The following is a 17,945-nucleotide window of genomic DNA, read 5'->3' as shown; positions in this document are numbered from 1 at the left end:
TTTTCATTCATCCAACTTTATTCAGCAAAACGTAACACTCCGAGCCGGGCAGGAGGGGGGAAAAAGGAAAGAGAACAGAGGAGCGATGCCCACATCCTGCACTCACGTCCTAGTCCTGAGCACCAGGAGGGGCAGGAGCCCGCAGCACCTGCTCGTGTCACAGCTTTGTCAGGCTGGGAGAGCCGGGACAAGCGCTCAGCCCCTCTGCCCCCGCCAGCCCACAGCAGGAGATGACTAGTGCAAAGTAATTAAAACAGGAACCCCCCCCAAAGCAGCGACTGCCAGGCTAATTATTCCTCCCCCAGTTCCACCGGGCTGGACGCGGCTCCCCTGCACCCGTCAGGCAGAAAGCTCCACGCTGGGGCCAGCGGGTTAAAAATAACTTAGAGACATCACGTGGGAAAGGGTCCGGGGACAGGACACGGGGGGGGGTTCACGCTCCTGGGGTGCACAGAGTGAAAACACGGAGCTGCACGGGGTTAATCCCACCGAGGTCCATGGGGACGGGGACAGCTCCTGCAGCAAAACCCCCCCACAAGGCACTGGCAGCTCCAGATTTCTGCCAGGGGTCACAGGAAGAGGACACGGCTGACGGCCAGCACGAGCGGCTTCCCACGGCTGTGCACTCACTCCCGCACTGGCAGGGGGTCCGTCGAGTCCCACGGGGCAGTTTAGGGGCAGGAGACCCCAAGAAACAGCCCTGGGGGCAGCCCGTGGCCCCCATCTCATCCCATCCCCAGGGATTTGCTCCCTTTCCCACGGCAGGAGCTGGCCCCTCCACCCGGGACGCGCCGTCCCAGCACAGCCCGAAAATTTCCGCGTGGTTTCCTTCCTCGCAGCCTACATGGGGAAAACAGAGAGCAGAGGCTCCGCTCCGGGGCCGGGGAGCACCCGGCTGAGTTCGTGAGCATCAGGTCCCAAAGGTGGGCAGCCATATCCTCCGGAGCAGGGCTCAGCTGGGGGAAAACGGGTGGTCCCCAGCCCGCCGGGGCCAGCCCGGCACTACACGTACTGCTTTTTGGAGGCTGAGCTCCCGGGCCGGCTGCACAGCTTCTCCTCCAGGGCTGGGGCTTCGGGAATTTTGGGGACGTAGGGGTCCGAGAGGGGCCTGGGGCCGCCGAGAGCCAGGTTCTCCTCGTTGTGGAAGTTGGCCCAGTTCTGCTCGCTGGAGAGCTTGTTGTAGGCCTGGAAGGGCGGCGTGTGGCTGTCGGCCACGGGCAGGAATGGGTAGTGCTTGGGTGGGTACGGACCCGACACCAGGTCGTCGGCAAAGGTGTCCCGGCTGGGGCCGGCCGGCGCCGAAACCTTCTTGATGGTGCTGAAGAGGTGCTTGCAGCACAGGTGGAAGAGCTCCAGGAGGTTGAGGACCAAGGAGATCAGGCCCATCACCAGCATGAAGATGATGAAGATGCTCTTCTCGGTGGGGCGGGAGATGAAGCAGTCGACCTGGTGCGGGCAGGGGTCCCTCTTGCACACGTAGCGGGGCACCATGGAGAAGCCGTAGAGGTACCACTGCCCCACAAGGAAGCCGGCCTCGAAAATGCTCTTGCAGATGACGCTGACGATGTACGTCCACATCAGCGCCCCTTGGATCTTGAGCCGCCCGTCCTCGGTCACGTAGATCTTGGACATCTTCTTCTCCACGGCTGCCAGAGCCTGCTCGATTTTCGGGTCCTTGCTGTGGATTGCCCGCAGCTCGCTCTCCTGCTGCTTCAGCTTCTCCTCCTTTCGGGACAGATAAACGACGTGGCCGAGGTAGATGAGGGTCGGGGTGCTGACGAAGAGGAATTGGAGCACCCAGTAGCGGATGTGGGAGATGGGGAAGGCTTTGTCGTAGCAGACGTTGGTGCAGCCGGGCTGCTTGGTGTTACACACGAAATCCGACTGCTCGTCCCCCCACACGGACTCGCCGGCCAAGCCCAGGATGAGGATGCGGAAGATGAAGAGCACGGTGAGCCAGATCTTCCCGATCACCGTCGAGTGCTCCTGGACTTGGTCCAGCAGCTTCTCCAGGAACCCCCAGTCACCCATCTTCTAGGGAGCCTCGTGCTTCTGGCGGAAGAAGGGACAGAAGAGGGAAAAAAAAAAGTTAAAAATCCCCTTTTTCACACTGGGCAGCTCAGGCTGCACAAACCCAAAGCTTTCTTGGGATCCTGGGACACAGCCACTCCTCAGTGTCCCGGCCAGCCCACTACAGAGCATCCCACACGGGGCACACCACAGGGAGGAGCCCAGTAGGATTTCTCCTCCCAGGAGGGGCACTGGGACACCTCCACGGGGCTGCACCAGCCCTGGTGTCCCTAATCTCACCTCCCCCTGCTGCACAAGGGACCAGGGGATCCCTCGCTGCCCTACAGCCTTCTGCTAAAAGCCAGAAAGCAGCACAGCTGTAGGGTCAGGAACACGAACCTCTGGGGTACAGCAGCCACCCCACCACCCAGGGGGCTGCCCCCCAGACCTAGGGAACAGCCCCCAGCCAGCTCCCTTTCTATGGGGCGATGCACCCCAGCCCCAAATCGCTCCCCCCATACCCACCAGCCCGAACACCCCAAAACCACTCACCGTACACGGACCCAACCCCGTTCTGGGACCCCCGGTTGTCCCAGTGTCACCCCCGGCCACCAGCCAGCCCGTCCCGCATCGCCCCACAGGAGCCCAGCCCTACAGCCCAGCTGGGAGAGAGGAAGAGGCCCCAGCGCTGACTCCTAATTAACCCCTGCCAATTAAGCACCCAGAGGTGCCAGCTGGGCAGTTAAAGTGACATCCCCCCGGGTGGCAAGAAGAGGAAGCCAAGCAGAAAAGGGGCTGCAAGCAGAGAGGGGGTGACCCCAGACCCCAAAGCAGGGAGCGGGTGGGAAGGGAAGGGTGACCCTAAATGGGGTGCAGTGCCCGGGGAGGGGGTCGGGGGCTCGGGGGGGGGTCGCTCACCCACGTACGCCCCAGGCACCCACCCGCTCACCCTCGCAGCTCCGCGCTCGTCCCGCCTGTCCCGGGACCGGGCGGTTGTGGCCGTGTAGGGCCGGGGGGGGACCGGGGGGAGCCGGAGGAGGAGCACGGGCAGGAAACCGGGGGCCGGGGCTTAGCGCAGAGCCGCAGGTGTGGGCAGCGGGGCCGGGACGGGGGAGCAGGATTTTTTTTTTGGGGGGGGGGGGACCGCCAGCACCTCCCTGGGGGGCTTCAGGGGGGAGAAGAGGTTGGGGGGGGAGCGAAAACCTCCCCGTGGTCGTGGAGAGCCAAAATCTGAGGGGGGCAAAGCGGGGGTCCGGCTGTCTCAGCGGGGGTAGGGGGAGAGGTGGGCGGTGGGATCGGCCGTGCCAGGGTGTCCCCAGCCCCGTTGTGCCCCCAAAATCCTGGGGGGGGGGAGCGGGGAGGGCGAGTGCCCTGTGCCCGGCTGGGCTCTGAGCATCCCCCCGGGGGCAGCACCGGGAGGCGGCGGAGGGCGCAGGGCGCGGGGCCGGGGGACCCCTGGGGATGCTCAAACTCAGGGGGTGTCCGGGGGGGGGGGCCGTGTCCGAGGGATTTGGCTCCGTGGGGCACTGGGGCCGTGCTCTGCGTGGGCACTGGGTGGTGCTGGAGCCACGCCGCAGCTCCAGCCCCGAGGTTCAGCGAGCTCCTGCCTGGTGCTGAGCAAACCCAGGGAGGGTGCACGGGTTTTAGGCAAAGGTTGGGCTCGATGGAGGATTTGGGATGGGGCATCCAGGGTGCGGAGTGGGGCTGGAGCTGGGGGATGTGGTGGCACCGGTGTGGGGATGGGGACGGCGGGTGGCCGGGGAGCCCCTGGGGTGGCAGCGGGGACTTTGTTCTGAGCAAGGGGACCCGAGTGGGGCTGGCATGGAGCCTCTGCTTCAGGAAAGCAGCGAGTGGAAGCTGGAATTTTATGCACTGATTGATGTCCTGTGGGTCTGGGGACCCCATTTGTGCCCCCTCAGTAGCAGCGATGGGCTGGCGCGGTCACCACAGGCTGCACGGGGCCAGCCAGAGGTGGCAGGATTTGGGCTTGGGCAATGCCAGCGGAAACTAGGCCAGGGAGCTGCTGCGGGACGTGGCATTTCCTCCTGCAGACAGGTCTGAGCAGAGGGCGGTGGAGCAGGAACAGCGTCGTTACGTTTAATAGAACATAATTGCCCTGCCTCGGGTAACACCCACGTGCTGCCCCGTGGCACTGGGGTGCTTTGAAGCCCAGCCAGCCCGCCAGGTTTACCGCTAACCCCTTCCCACTGCCCCTGCTGTGACGTGTCCCTGCTTGGCTCCTGTCCCCGGGGACGCTCCGCACCCTGCCAGCCCCCAGTGGGAGGAAATGATCCCCTCTGGTTGCTCCAGAACCACCGAGGAAATGGAGCTGCCCCCACCTCTGGGTGCACCGGCTCCCACGTTGCTTTACCCACCGGCAGGACCGTGCCCGGCACGTGCTTCAGCCACGCCAGCCGCAGTGAGGACACCCCAAAACAGACCCCACAACTGGTTCCTGTGCCTCCCAGTCACACACCCCACGCCATCCATTCTCCCAGAGCACCCATCCTCTGGTGCTGGGCGCCCCGTGCCCAAGGCTGGCACCGCAGGTGCAAAAAGTGACACAGCATCGAGCAGCCTGTGCTGGGGGCACTTGCCCCGTGTCCCAGCATGGAGACACGTCACCCTGCCACCAGCACAAGCCCCAGCCGTGGTGGCACACGCCACAAGACGTTTGTGGAGCTGGGGCTCAGAAACGCCAGCAGCCCCTCCGCACAGAGCTGCTTAAGGAGAGATTAAGCGCAAATCATTGCTATTTATTTTAATATTTATCGAGGTTTAGTAAATAATTGATGCTGATCCCTCCTTGATTTCCTTGGGGGCCGGCATGCAGTTCTGGTGAATTTGAGTGTAACGAGGTGTGACAAGATGAGCTGGGGGAGCAGGCGGCCACCAGGCCACCAGCCCTGGCCACGGGGAAGCTCTGCAAATCCATTTCTTCAGCCCTCACCTCTCCCCCCCTGCAACCTCCGGCACGCAGAGCAGATCCCAATGTCCACAAACAGCGTTGGATTCACACAGCTAATGCCGTGAGTGACACATCTATCGAGCCGAGGGCTGGGTACAAAGGCACCGAGGGAAGCAGCAGAGCCAGAAAAGCCACTTGGGCAGGACGTCAGCAGGGCGCTTGCATGAGCAGACAGAGGGAAGCTGCTCCTGCCCTGGTAAAGGCAAACGGGGCCGAATGAGCAGTTGGCAGCAGCCCGGAGCCCTGCCCGTCGGGGATTTCTTCGGGTGCGCCGAGAGCTCCCAGCAAGGCTCGCAGCTTCACGCTGGCAGCACGAAGGAGGCAGTGAGCGGGGACAGCCCTACTGCTGCTGAAGGACGCAGGCTCTGGCCGTGGAGCTGAGCCCAGGGTTTTCTTGGTTTCTTGGTACAAAAAAAAAGGAGGATGGATGGAACAGCTCTTGGGACTGTGTGTATGCAAGGCACAGCAAGCCAGGACTGTCACCATGGGAAGACCCAAGAGAAGCTCTTGGACACGGGAGCCCCCGGCTGCTCCCCACTGCTGGCCCCAGTCTCCTGTGTCCTCCCAGTGCAAAGTCTTCGTCCCCACTGGGGACAGCTTGGGGGTTGTTTTTTGGAGCTTGTGGCCCGTGTCCATGTGTCGGCGTGGTATCCGAGCCCTGCAGCACTGCTGTGTGCAGCCAGCAGAGCTCAGGGGCTGCCCTCACCTTACCTGCATCTTCTCGGCACCCCATGCTCCTCTCTTGGGGAACCTTCTTGGGGTCAGTCATTTTTCAAAAATGGTCAAATCTCCAGGGTTTGGGAAATGTGTAGGCTTGAAAAACTCATGGTCCAAGGGAAGGCGAGCTGGCTGGGGCAGGGGAGATCAGAGCTCCTCTCCTCTGTGGAAAAAACAGACACTCTCAGGTGTGCCCGAGGACAGCAGGCACCCGGCCACCACCATGCACGCCCTCGCTGCTGGGGCATCTATGGTCATGAGTCCTGCTGGTGTCTGTCCTGTCCAGTGGGTGACAGGGAACCCTTCATCCACTGCCTGTGTCACTGTGTGTCCCAGCTCCTCCTAAGCCCATCTGAGTACCTGCCCTGCGCCCCCGATGGCCTCACACCAGTCCTGTTCCCATGGGGCCACCGAGCAGGAGAGATCCCATGAACGTGCCACCCTCCCCTATAGAGCCACCAAGCTGTAAAATTTTGGTGGTGGCATTGCTGGTGGCCGCCCACAGGGCCCGTCACCCCCGGCAGACATCAGGACACTTCTCCCTCCCTCTTCCCCTTCCACGACCCCCTCAGATGGAGGTCAGGTTGGGAGCCGAGGCCCGCAGGGCTGCCACACACCTATTCTGGGACTTGTTTTCCTTCTCCTCCATCTTGAGGTGGCACTGGCAGGTGGAGGCCTTGCTGTAGCTGACGGAGCGCTTGGTGGCCTTCTTCCACTTGCGCACCCTCTGCACGACCCGCTTGAAGATGAGGTAGAAGATCTCACAGACGGTGAGGACAATGCAGATGGAGGAGGCCCCGACCATGAAATAGGTGAAGACTCTCTTCTCTGTGGGCCGAGCGATGTAGCAGTCCACGGTGTTGGGGCAGGGCTCCAGGTTGGAGCACTTGACCAGCCGCGGCAGGTCGAAGCTGTCCCACATCTTGTGCAGGAGGTAGAGGAAGAGGATCTCTATGACAAGCTTGAAGAAGAGGCTCAGCAGGTAGGTCCACCACAGCCCGCCGTGCTTCTTGCCCGTGTTGCTGTAAAGCTTGGGGCAGTTCTCCCCGTTCTTCTCCCGGTTCTTCTTCTCCCGGTCCTCCCGGTAGGCCACGTGCATGATGACCAGCAGGGAGGGACAAGTGACGAAGATGAGCTGCAGGGCCCACAGGCGGATGTGGGAGATGGGGAAGAAGTGGTCGTAGCAGACGTTGGTGCAGCCGGGCTGCCGCGTGTTGCAGTCGAAGTCCTTCTGCTCATCCCCCCAGACGCGCTCGGCTGCCACCACGTAGACCAGCACGCGGAAGACGAAGACCACGGAGAGCCAGATGCGGCCGAAGGCCGTGGAGTACTTGTTGACCCCACTGAGGAGAGCCTGCAGCGTTTTCCAATCCATGGGGACCGGCGCTGGTGGTAGCCAGGGTCAGGAACCTGGAGAAAGAGCAGCTGGAGGACACAGCAGGGCCCGGACCCTCGTAACCCCACTGATCTCCCAAATTCTCCCCCATCCATTACTGTAGATGTTGCACGACCCCACTCGTGTACTCGTGGCCGACCCCACGGTCTCATGGTGATGCTCAGATGTGACTCAAGCTCTCTGCACTTCCCTCTGATAGAGGCTTTGCTGTAAGAAATGCTCAGCCTGGTAAAGTCCCTGCCACCCGCTGACCCCGATTGCGTGTGTTGGTATAAATTGGCAACAAAATCCCCTGGAATGGGCCAGGATAAATAAGGAGAGGCCGTGCCCTGGGAGGATGACGGGGCTGTGTGTGGTGCTGGGTGTTTCAGCGGAATAAAGCCTTAAGTAGAAAGCAGCCCCGTGAGCTGGAAGATCCCTCAGGATGGGGGCAGGAGGGGACCCTGCCTTGCATTTCCAACCCCCATCCACAATGTCCTTCGCTGCACCAGCCCTGCAGAGCCTTGCCAGCCCCTGTCCTGGCTGTGGGACACCCAGACACCGAGTGATGTGGGTGATCACCCAGGGCACGTCGCTGCGTGTGCCTGAGACACATCAGAGCCCTGGTATGAAGGAGGGGAGGCTTCGGGGAGCCCCACGGGTGCCGTTAGTCACTTAGCGGGGGAAGCTCCCTGGCAGGAGAGGGGCTGAGCTGGCAGGGCTCTCCATGGGGCACAGCAGGGAGGCACAGCCCTTCCCAAGGGGATGTCAGGCTCTGACCCTGCTGATCTCAGCCCTACTCAGGCCAGTTTCCACCTGGGGGAATTGGGCTAAATGGCTGCTGCGCCCTGCTAAAGCTGAAAGCCCCAAGGGGAAGCAGCAGCAGCAGAGCTGGGGACGGCAGGACACGTGAGTTTTCTTCTCGTAGGCGATGTGCAAGGGAACCCAAGCCTGGGAGGGAGCAATGCTGCTGAAAGCGAGAGCCTACATACGTCAGCCCGGCTGTCACCCCGCTCCTGGGACAGGCAGGGGCCTGATGGCACTGCCGGCAGCCCTGAGGCTCTGTACTGGCTGAAATGGCTCCATGGCAGAGCCTGGGGCTGCCCTGGGTCCCCTGCCAGCCCTACTGGGGTCAGCCCCACTGCTGCGAGCCACGGTAGCCCCCCAAGATTGGCAACAGCCGCTGCCTGCGTGGCTGGCACAGGGGTGAGCTCAGCCCTGCAGGAGCCAGGGCTCCAGTAGAGACGCTTCCCAGTATCACCTCCCCAACATTTCCACACTCCACACCCCAAAGAAGCGCTGCCCTTGCCAACCCAGCACCCTCCAAGACGTACCTGCAAGAGAATCCGGCTCCTTCCCCGCTTACCGGGGGCTGGGGGTCAGGAACTGCCCAGCTCGGGGCATGGCTGGTGGCGCGATCACAGCCGGGTGTTTGGGGTCCCCTCGCCGCTCTCTTACATCCAGGCAGGGCTGCACAGCGTGGCACGATGTCCTGGGGCTGTGGGGAAGGATTAGAGCCTCGAGTGCTGCCCGGAGCCCGTGGGGCTGCCGAGAGCCCAGCCCTGAGGGTGTGCGTGGCCAACCTGTGCTGCTGGTGCTGGGACGCCCCGAGGAGCATGGCCTGGGGTGCACGGTGCTGTGCTGGGGGTCCTGCAGCAGGGCAGTGCTTCTGCTCATCCCTGCATACCTCAGCACCATGTCTGAGCCCCACAGAGCCTCCACCCCCAGCAGCACACAACACCGGGGTGGGGGCAAGCCCAGCCCTTCCTCCACATCAGCTGTAAGACCAGGAGCAGGGAGCTGCCACTTTCCCCTCCGCATCCAAAAGCTGCCGAGCGCAGGCTGGAGCCCGTCACCCCTGCACACCCCACGAGGACCAGAGCCCCGTTGCCAGCCCCCTAGATGGCCACCTGCAAATTCCCCAAATTCCTGGGGCTCCATGGGTGACACCGCCTGGCACCCACCCACCCAGCACCCACCCACCCAGCACCCACCTTCCCGGCTCAGCCCGGTGCCAGCTCCAGCCATGGGTCCGCAGCAAGGGGCAGGAGGGAGAGGGCAGGGAGCTGAGCCCCGCGGGGCGTGGTGCTGAGCGTTGTGCAAGCCCCACGGCTCGGCCGGCGCTGGCTGGAGGCCAGGAGGAGCAGGGGCTGCTCTCCAGGTGTGCTGGGCTCTGCCCGACGTCCTGGTTTGCCTCCCCCAGAGCCCGGCTCCCTCGGCAGCACCCAGCGCCGCTGCGTGCCTGCCCGCTGCGTCACCGCCGGGTGCTGCCCCGCGTGGGTGCAGGGCGTTGGGCCCGAAAGTGCCTGGCTTCTGCCTGGGGTGCGAATGCATCGGAGAGGGGCTCTGCATCTTTCGGTCCCCGGGGAAGGAGGCAGGATGGAGAAGCAGGGATGGGGTGGCCTTTGCTGCTCTGTAGGGTGCCGTGCCCCCTTGCATCGCTCCCCTGGGTGCATGCGCTCGGCTGTGGGTGCAGCACCATGCACAGCCCCGTGGGGCAGGGTCCCCAGAACTGCTTGTGAGGTCTTGGCATGGCTCAAAATCCCCATCTTGAGCCACCACATCACTGCATCCCCAGCCACGGCTGTAACACACCTCCCACCTGCGATCCCTTAGCATGGATAGGTTCATGTCCCCCCAAAACCTCCTCCCCGGCTATGGTAGAGGTACCTGCCCTGCGGGTACGTGGCCAGAGGGAGCAGGACTTCCTTTTGGAGCGGGGAAACCCTTTCCTGGTTGCGTGTTCTGCAGCCTCCCTGCGTGCTTGGGTCTCCTCCGCAGCGCTGAGCGTGTGTGTCGGGAGGAGACGGGTGAGTTGTTCTGCTCCTAGCACCTGGGTGAGTCTGGCAAACAGCTCCGCGGAGCTGATTGTCTGCGCACATGCACACACACGCTCGGGTTGAACAACAAAGGCAGGTCAAATCCTGCAGAGAGAGTGACAGGGCCGGATTCCTCCCCCGGTGACACCCGTGGCTCCTTCCAGGTGATGCCCCTTCCCTGGGGGCTCTGAGCACAGCGAACCCACAGCAGTCCCGCATTGAGCAGGGGGCTGGGAGCCAGCACCGGGCTCTCACCATATCCTGGCCCCAGCCGCACCCGCTGTGAGTGGGGCAACAGCAGCGGTTGCTAAGAATCACAAATTATGCAACTCTAACCTATTTTTAAAACGCTTTTGCCTTACTAATACCGAGAACATCGGTATCTCCCACCTACGGCATCCTACGGCCACCGCCCTGCTCCACGCGCTGCCGGCCGGGACCTTTCCCAAAGCCTGGCACAAACCCGAGGGCAGCGACCGGCTGCAGAGAGACCCTGCCCTGCTGACCACGACCCGTCCCATCCTTCGGGGACCTGGGACATGTCCCTAAGGGGAACTGGGGGGCTCCTAGGAGGCCAGACCTCCATGTCCAGGCAGCCAAGTGCCACCGAGCGTCCCCACTGCACCTCTCCCCACTGAGCAGCCCCATTTCACATCTCTGCCGACGACGTGGCCTGGGCAGGAATGTGGTGGCCCGGGCAGGAATGTGTTTCCTCTCATCTGCTTTTTACCTGGCCTTGTGGCTGGCCCGAGGCTCCTGCTGGCATCGCTCTGGCACGCCCCGGGCTGAGCACCCTGTGGCGATGGAGCCCCGCGGGTGCTTGATGCTCTGAGAGGTTTGCTCAGGGCACTCGTGGCAGATAAGGAGCTGCTCCCTGAGATGCCAGAGCCCTGTGACTTTTTTTTTTTTTTTTGCACCAGGAGGTCAAACAAAGCTGGAGGAGGAGGGCAGGGTGGGGAACAGGAGGCCAGGGAACCCCCCAAAAACCCCAGTGGGGTTCCAGGGCACCTCTCCCTGTCCTGTTGGCTCACTCCTGCGCCTGCACAGCCACAGCACCATGGCACCTGCCTGCAGTCCCTGTGCCAAATCTGCAGCCCTGAGCCCTTCCTTTATTTTTTCCCTCTTCTCCCAAAGGCAGAGGGGAAATGGCACTGGGGTGCTAGGTGGGAGTCTGGGGGCGCACAGCCCAGAGGGGCAGCCGCAGGCACCCATTTCCCCACTTTTCCTGGAGCAGCCAGGAACCCACCCAGCCCTGGGCACCTATCGGCAGGATCAGGAATTTGAGCTATTTTGTAGCGAGCCACAAGCCGGGGCAGGAATTTGGGGGCTGTGGCCTGAGAGACGGAAGAAGCAAGGAGCTGAGAGCCACCCAGCAGGTCTGGTGCCTTCCTGGGGCAGCCCCTGCCTCCCTCCCCCAGACCCCATAGGTCCCGGCAGCCCCTCGGCTGCAATTTGGGTATTTCAGGAGGGGCTGCATGCCCCGGGGCTCCCAGCCTGGCCGGTGATGTGCTACAGTGAGAAAGTTCAGCGCCTTTTGACACAGACAGAAGATTTCCCCCACGGCGCTTGGGTGGGGAAGGAAAACACCCCGTGTTTTGCAGCGCTCAGCCGGGTATTTGGGCGGCCCTGCTGTGAGCAAGTCTCCCATTCATGACCAGGCTTTGCCATGGTCTGAGCAGCAGGATTGCTCCTAGTCCCTGCAGGAGGGTTCCCTTCCCCTCCTTGCCCGTCGGTGCCACACGTGAACACTGAAAACCCCCAGTGACTTCCCGTGGCCTGACCTCGGGTCCTCCATAAAGGAAATAATCGAGCGGCGGAGCACGCAGCCTCCGAACGCCGTCGGAAAAAACCCTCAAGGTCTCTTTGAAAGGGTCTTGAATTTGCGAGATGGAAGCGTTCGGTTGCCTGCCAGGGCTGGGACCTGGCCCGGTTTTTGATCCGTGCCCCGGTCACATCTCCGGAGCCCCGACCTTCCCCACGGGTGCTGGGGGCGCGGGAGTCACCGGGAGCGTGGGAGCGGGTTGGCCGCTCACTCCAGCAATTTGGCCATAAATCAGACGATTTCTCCTCAATTCCCAGCAAGCAGGAGGATTTCAGACCGTGAAGAAACACGACCCTGCTGGGAAGGACGGGCTGCCCTGCCTGGCACCGCGGGGCGTGTGAGCCCCTCTGTGTCTCTGGTTCAGCTGGGGTTAGCAAAGCTTTTGTTTTAAATCTTCCCTCCCAAAAAAATCATGGGACTTCTGGGCATCCCTCCCAAGCAAAACCAGTCCCCCGGATGATGATGCAAAGAGTAGAAAACACTCAGCTTTTATTCTAACATCCCCCAGCTTATTTATCGTGCCACCAACATGGGTCCTGCCCATCGCCACGCGCTCTGCGCCCCACCTAGGTGCCACAGTCCCCAGCTCCTGCAGCGTGATCTCGGCTCCCTTTGGTGCAGAAACACACCTGAGATAACAAGATCAGTGCCTGTGCTGGTAGCCTGGCTGATGCCAGCCACTGCTGAGCCTAATTCTGGATGGCGCAAGGCACCCGGAGCTTTACAGAGCTGCCGCAACGCTTGCTCGGGGCGAGATAACGCGGCCCAGCAAGTGGCACCCGGACGGTCAGGTCTCATCTGTGATGTCTGGAAGTGGGGCAGGGGTGTTTGGAGCTGGGCTGAGCTGGATGCGTCCCATTCCTGCAGCGATTATCGCTTCCAGCTGGGGAACACCTCTGGGTTTTGCCGTTGGACGACAGCCTCGATCAGCAGCAAGTCAGCCCTGCGTGAAAACAAACAGCCCAGCCCCAGCTCTTCAAACGAGAGGCGAGGGCTCTCACACAAAGAACGGCTTCAGTCCTCTGACACTGAAGGAAAATTTTCCGGTGGATGATCCGGCAAGGAGAGAGGGCAGAGGGAAGCCAGAGATCAGAACAAATTCCCTTAAAAGAGGTGGAAGAAACCCACCTGTACTCACTGCATTCATTACCCCGAGGGTCTCCAAACTCACTGCTGTTGGTGCAAGGAGCTGCTGGGCGCTCAGGGGGTCCCAGGCTGGTGGCAGAGCCCCCCCCATGCTTCCCCACCCTGTGTGTGGCCAGGCTGGTGGCCCCCTGTGGCTCCTGGCCATGGGGGTCCCTCCACGTCCCCCCGGCACACAGGGGCTCAGCTTTGCAGAGGCAGGGGCTCGGGTGAGATCGGTTTCGGGACTCAGACAAGGCCAGGTTCAGGGGCTCGGAGGTGCTGCAAAGTGCAGGAGCTGCTATGGGGGGGCTGCGGAGCAAAGACCCGCTCTGAAGGGCCGGGTGCTGGCATCCCCCCCGTGCCTTTTCTCGGCAGCAAACACAGCGAGCACTGGGGCTTTCTGTGCACATGGCAAAAATAATAATTGCACCCTCTAAATACAGCGAAACCAGTAACAGATCGAGCTGCTTGTTCGATGTTAATGTTACTTATGAGTGCATTCGCCATGAAATTATTGTTAATTATTCATTCCAGCTAATGTTCAGTTACTGTTGATGGCCTTAGAAATTGCAGAGCAGCCTGAGTCACGGCAGAACGCGACATATTACAGCAATAAACGAGATCATATTCTGCCATTTAATGTTATTGTTTAATCAATGGCTGGGGTGTTTTTCCTCTCCTTTATTTGCCTGTTTCGCTCGGGTGTTTTTCTCTGGCTTTGCAGGAAGAGCCAGCAGCCCACAGCGGGCTCTCCCCACCCAGCTCCTTGCCCCACGCTGCCTTGCCAAGCACACACTCTTGTCCCACTTGGTCATCAAGAATTTATTAATTTTTTATAGGGACTGTGATTAGAGGGGGGTAAAGAAGCTGTCCACCTTGCTCAGTGCTGTGGCCCGCATCTGGGTCCTGGACACGAGGACGAGCCCTTTGCTGGCAGTGGGGACAATGAGTTTCAGGGGGTGACACGGTCCTTGCGCCCCTCTCGGCACAAGATCTCCCATGCAGTTTTGTGCCCCAAAAGCAGGAAAACCACCAATTTGACTGTCATGTCATAGAGACAGAAAGTTTTATTCACTGCAGGGATACACTCAGGATTGGCTATGCCAGCCCCAGCTGGGACAAGCTCAGGCTCAGCGCTCGGTGCTGGCTCCCAGCTGCCATGGAGCTGCTCGTCCCTCACCTCGTAGCACCTGCTGGCTCCCAGAGAGCACCCACACGTCCTGCAGCACCTCCTTTTACCCTAAATTCATCAGAATAATGCAAAGCGCCTTGCCCCTTGGAGGGAAGAGGCTGACCCCAGCTCCATGGTGCAGTCCCACGACCAGGACTTTGAAGGGTCCCTCCTGGAGGAGCAGAGGCTGGGGCAGGCACGTGGCTATGGGCAGCCCTAGGGAGGAACCTGCTCCTGCTCGGGCTTGGGGACGGAGGCTGTGGGGATGGGGGCTGTGGGGATGGAAGTTGTGGAGATGGAGGTCGTGGGGATGGAGGTTGTGGAGATAGAGGTCGTGGGGACGGAGGCTGTGGGGATGGGGGCTGTGGGAATGGGGGCTGTGGGGATGGAGGTCATGGGGACGGAGGTCGTGGGGACGGAGGTCGTGGGGACGGAGGCTGTGGGGATGGAGGTCGTGGGGATGGAGGTCGTGGGGACAGAGGCTGTGGGGATGGGGGCTGTGGGGATGGAGGTCATGGGAATGGGGGCGGTGGGGATGGAGGTTTTGGGGATGGAGGCTGTGGGGATGGAGGTCGTGGGGATGGAGGTCGTGGGGATGGAGGTCGTGGGGATGGAGGTCGTGGGGATGGGGGCTGTGGGGATGGAGGTTTTGGGGATGGAGGCCGTGGGGATGGAGGTCGTGGGGGCCTTGCAGTCCACTGGGGGGAAACCCTGCCCCTCTGTGTCCTCAGGCTCGGCGCAGGACAGCGCGCAGTCCCGGCTGTGCTGGCAGCTCTCCCCGCTGCGGGCCTGGAGGCACTCACAGCACCGCTTGCCGATCAGGTAGGTGGCCTCGACCAGGCTGAGCGCGATGCAGATGCAGGTGGTGACCACCATGAAGATGGTGAAGATGTTCTTCTCGGTGGGCCGGGAGATGAAGCAGTCCACGATGTTGGGGCACGGGCGCAGCTCGCACTTCACCACGGAGGGCAGGGTGTAGTTCCTGTACAAGCGGTAGAAGATGTAGAGGAAGATTATGTCCACGCCGGCCTTGAAGATGAGGCTGAGCAGGTAGGTCCACCACAGCCCACCCCGTTTCTTGCCGGGGTTGGGGTAGAGGCAGCGGTAGTCGCTCCCCGCGGCGGCGTGGCGCCTCTGCTGCTTGGCCTCGCGGTAGGCCACGTGCATGATGACCAGCAGGGAGGGACAGGTCACCAGGATGAGCTGCAGGGCCCACAGGCGGATGTGTGAGACGGGGAAGAAGTGGTCGAAGCAGACGTTGGTGCAGCCGGGCTGCCGCGTGTTGCAGTCGAAGTCCTTGTGGTCGTCGCTCCAGACGCGCTCGGCCGCCACCACGTAGACCAGCAGGCGGAAGATGAAGACGAGGGAGAGCCAGATGCGGCCGAAGGCCGTGGAGTACTTGTTGACCCCGCTGAGGAGCCCCTCGAATACCCCCCAGTTCATGGTCCCCTGGTCCTGTTAGCTAATCTAGGAAGAGAGAGGACACGGTGACAGCGGCTGTCCCTAAAAACAGCAGGACATCCCCATTTGAGCAACTGCATGCCCCAAGGCACCAAAACATGCACCAAGGCACCAAAATGTGCCCCAAAACACCGAAACGTGTGCCCAGCACTGACCTAAGGCCGAGGAATCCCCATGCAGGGCTCTCTGTCCCCATCTGTAGGGACTCGGGGACTATGCAAAGTCCTTCAGCCACATCTCTCCATGGTCCATGCCCAGCTCAGCCCCCCCCGTCCCATGCCATCCTCCCCATCTCTCGCCTGGCTGCCCAGCTATTTGTTATTTCTTTTTTCTTACGTTGCCGGGCTCAGCACAACAAACAGGAGCAGGCCAGGGCGTGACTCACCCGGCAGCACCGCACCGCCACGTCGTCCTCTCCCATCGCTGGAATCTGACAGCTCCTCCGCTCCCCCCGCCCCGCAGCACAGCACCAGCCCAGCACCAACCCTGCACTCTCACCGAATTTCATCAGCTCAGATAATCTCAGTCCATAGGAGCCCCAGGACCCCGAACAGTTTGACCCTGGCTTGCATCGACCCTGATTAAACCCGCTGTGCACGGAGCGGGTCTCTGGCCAAGCAGGACTCCTGGGGCTGTTTGGCACCAAGTCTCCTTAAACAACTTCTCTATCAATAAAATAACAGGATTCGCCCTTGCTGGCAGTGCCACACGGATCCTGCTGCTCTGCACAGCCCGTGCTGCCCAATACCCACTTGTGGGACTGGCCCATAAGGTGGGCCCCCCCCAAAATGATCCCATGCACGTACCTGGAGCTCGCTGCCTTGATCCACGGGGTTGAACAGAGCCAGGGAGGCTCGGACTCAGGACTGGGGACACAAAATCCAGCTTTCACCTTTCCCGTGCAAGCTCGCGGCAGCAGCCCAGGGAGCGCCGGTCGCCCTGCGGCACATCGAGCTCAGCCGTGCGCACCCAGGGTGGGAGACCCCCCCCAGCCCAACCTGCCTGCCAGGGATGGGGGCTGCTGCAGGGGAGGGCATCCCCCAGCCCCCGGGGCTGTCCCTTACCTGGGGATGTCCCAGCAGAGGCCAGGCCACCGCTCGCTCGGTGCTCGCCCGCGGCAGGAGCGCATCGCCTGGTGCCGAGGTGCCGCGTGAGTCACCCTGGGGCACCTGGGAGCGAGGAGGAGATTCCCAGGGGAAGGGAATCTCCTCCTCGCCCTTCGAGGCAGATCCCTGCATGTCCCGTCAGGCCAAGCACTGCCCCGCTGCGTGGGACCCAATCCTGCACCACCACGGGGAAGGGCAGGGGCTCGGGGCTGCCTGTCCCCGGCTGCCCTGGGGACACCAGGGTCCCCCGGCCCAGTGGCAGCCTGGGTGTCACTTCCCCGTCCCCATCTTCACTCGCTTGGACCCCCAGGGGGGTGACGTGGCCAAAGCCCCCGGAGCCAAACCCCACCCTTCGTAATCCCCTTTTACTCAGACTTTGCACCGTGCCAACGCTTTAATAAGAGCATTTTTTCCCTCCCTGCCTTCTGATGAGTAGGTGGCAGCTGATTATTTCGCTGGGAATTAATTAACCACCTTCTCCACGCTCCCCATACCTGTGCTGCAAGCCGGTGCAAGTCCCCTTCCCATCACCCCCATCCCAGAGCCCAGGACCCTCCCGGGATGGGGACCCCCTCCCACAGGAGCCAATTTCTGAGGCCTGACCCCCCCGGGGCACTGCGGGCGCAGGGATCGGGTGGGTGAGGGTCCGGGGAGCGGCTGCTGCTGTGTGGGGTGCGAGAGCTCACGTAGAGCCCGAGCCATCTGAGGAGCAAACACACGTTTCATTTACAATTCCGCTGGGTTTTACAAAAAAAATGAGAGAAACAAATCTAAACAGCTGTAAAGTAAATTACCACTGTTTGCCGATGGCTCCGGGGAAGAGTTCTGCAGTTTCAAATCAAACAAGCCCCTTTTTTTTCTTATTTTACTTTTTTTTTTTTTAACCCGCCGGTGCAGTGGCTGTGATGGGAAGGGGGCTCCCAGCCCCCCTGGGAGTGGGATCCCGGGGCAGCCCCCTCGTCCCACAGCACCCAGCAGGGACCCCCTGCCCCAGGCTTGCAGGTATCCAAAGGGACTCTCACAGCTTGCTGCTTTCTGGGTTAAAACCCTCTCTTTTGGGCAGTCACAGCCACGTCAGGTGGATGTCCTGTGGAAGCAGGGAAGGGATGGGACTGTTGCATCGTCCCCAAACAGGACAGTCGGATGCCCATTAGGGATGGTGGCATCCCACAGCTGTCTCTCCCGCTTCAGTTTGCTGCAGATTTGTTTTTTAGGGGCAGGGAGCTGCCCCAGGCTGCACCCTCTGCTGGAGGAAAGCAGCTCAGGGCCGGGGAGGTGGCACGCCGACGGCAGCACTTTGTCTTGCAGGAACGAGCCCCAGTTGTGCACTTTCACTACCGCATGAAATATTAACAACGCTTTGCATTTATA

At 61.8% G+C, this 17,945-nt stretch overlaps 3 protein-coding genes across 7 annotated transcripts; all 3 read right to left on the bottom strand.

Moving 5' to 3' along the window:
- Positions 1 to 3,070, bottom strand: GJA4 (gap junction protein alpha 4). Of its 3 annotated transcripts, none has more exons than XM_084497374.1 (2): positions 2,960 to 3,070; positions 1 to 2,052 (listed from the first exon to the last, which is right to left on the bottom strand). In XM_084497374.1, exon 2 carries the CDS (start codon positions 2,029 to 2,031, stop codon positions 1,003 to 1,005), a length of 1,029 nt encoding a protein of 342 aa, XP_084353500.1. In that variant the 5' UTR covers positions 2,032 to 2,052; positions 2,960 to 3,070; the 3' UTR covers positions 1 to 1,002. The 3 variants fall into 3 exon arrangements, with proteins under 3 accessions (XP_084353500.1, XP_084353501.1, XP_084353499.1); XM_084497375.1 differs by having other exon boundaries at positions 2,952 to 2,995; XM_084497373.1 differs by lacking the exon at positions 2,960 to 3,070 and adding an exon at positions 2,563 to 2,697.
- Positions 3,071 to 4,756: 1,686 nt separating this feature from the next.
- On the bottom strand, positions 4,757 to 10,034 carry GJB3 (gap junction protein beta 3). 2 transcript variants are annotated; one of them, XM_084497345.1, is made up of 4 exons: positions 9,741 to 10,034; positions 8,405 to 8,568; positions 6,313 to 7,105; positions 4,757 to 5,858 (listed from the first exon to the last, which is right to left on the bottom strand). In XM_084497345.1, exons 3-4 carry the CDS (start codon positions 7,068 to 7,070, stop codon positions 5,843 to 5,845), a joined length of 774 nt encoding a protein of 257 aa, XP_084353471.1. In that variant the 5' UTR covers positions 7,071 to 7,105; positions 8,405 to 8,568; positions 9,741 to 10,034; the 3' UTR covers positions 4,757 to 5,842. The 2 variants fall into 2 exon arrangements, with proteins under 2 accessions (XP_084353471.1, XP_084353470.1); XM_084497344.1 differs by lacking the exon at positions 9,741 to 10,034 and adding an exon at positions 9,065 to 9,265.
- Positions 10,035 to 13,899: 3,865 nt separating this feature from the next.
- On the bottom strand, positions 13,900 to 17,025 carry LOC311423148 (gap junction beta-5 protein-like). Of its 2 annotated transcripts, XM_084496813.1 has the most exons (3): positions 16,533 to 17,025; positions 16,275 to 16,407; positions 13,900 to 15,474 (listed from the first exon to the last, which is right to left on the bottom strand). In XM_084496813.1, exon 3 carries the CDS (start codon positions 15,448 to 15,450, stop codon positions 14,224 to 14,226), a length of 1,227 nt encoding a protein of 408 aa, XP_084352939.1. In that variant the 5' UTR covers positions 15,451 to 15,474; positions 16,275 to 16,407; positions 16,533 to 17,025; the 3' UTR covers positions 13,900 to 14,223. The 2 variants fall into 2 exon arrangements, with proteins under 2 accessions (XP_084352939.1, XP_084352940.1); XM_084496814.1 differs by lacking the exon at positions 16,275 to 16,407.
- Positions 17,026 to 17,945: the final 920 nt, after the last annotated feature.

Source organism: Aythya ferina (genome assembly GCF_964211825.1).
Source record: "Aythya ferina genome assembly, chromosome: 24".
In the NCBI taxonomy this organism is placed as follows: domain Eukaryota; kingdom Metazoa; phylum Chordata; class Aves; order Anseriformes; family Anatidae; genus Aythya; species Aythya ferina.
Note: the sequence above shows the minus strand (reverse complement) of the source record. Positions and strands in the feature narration are given on the sequence as shown.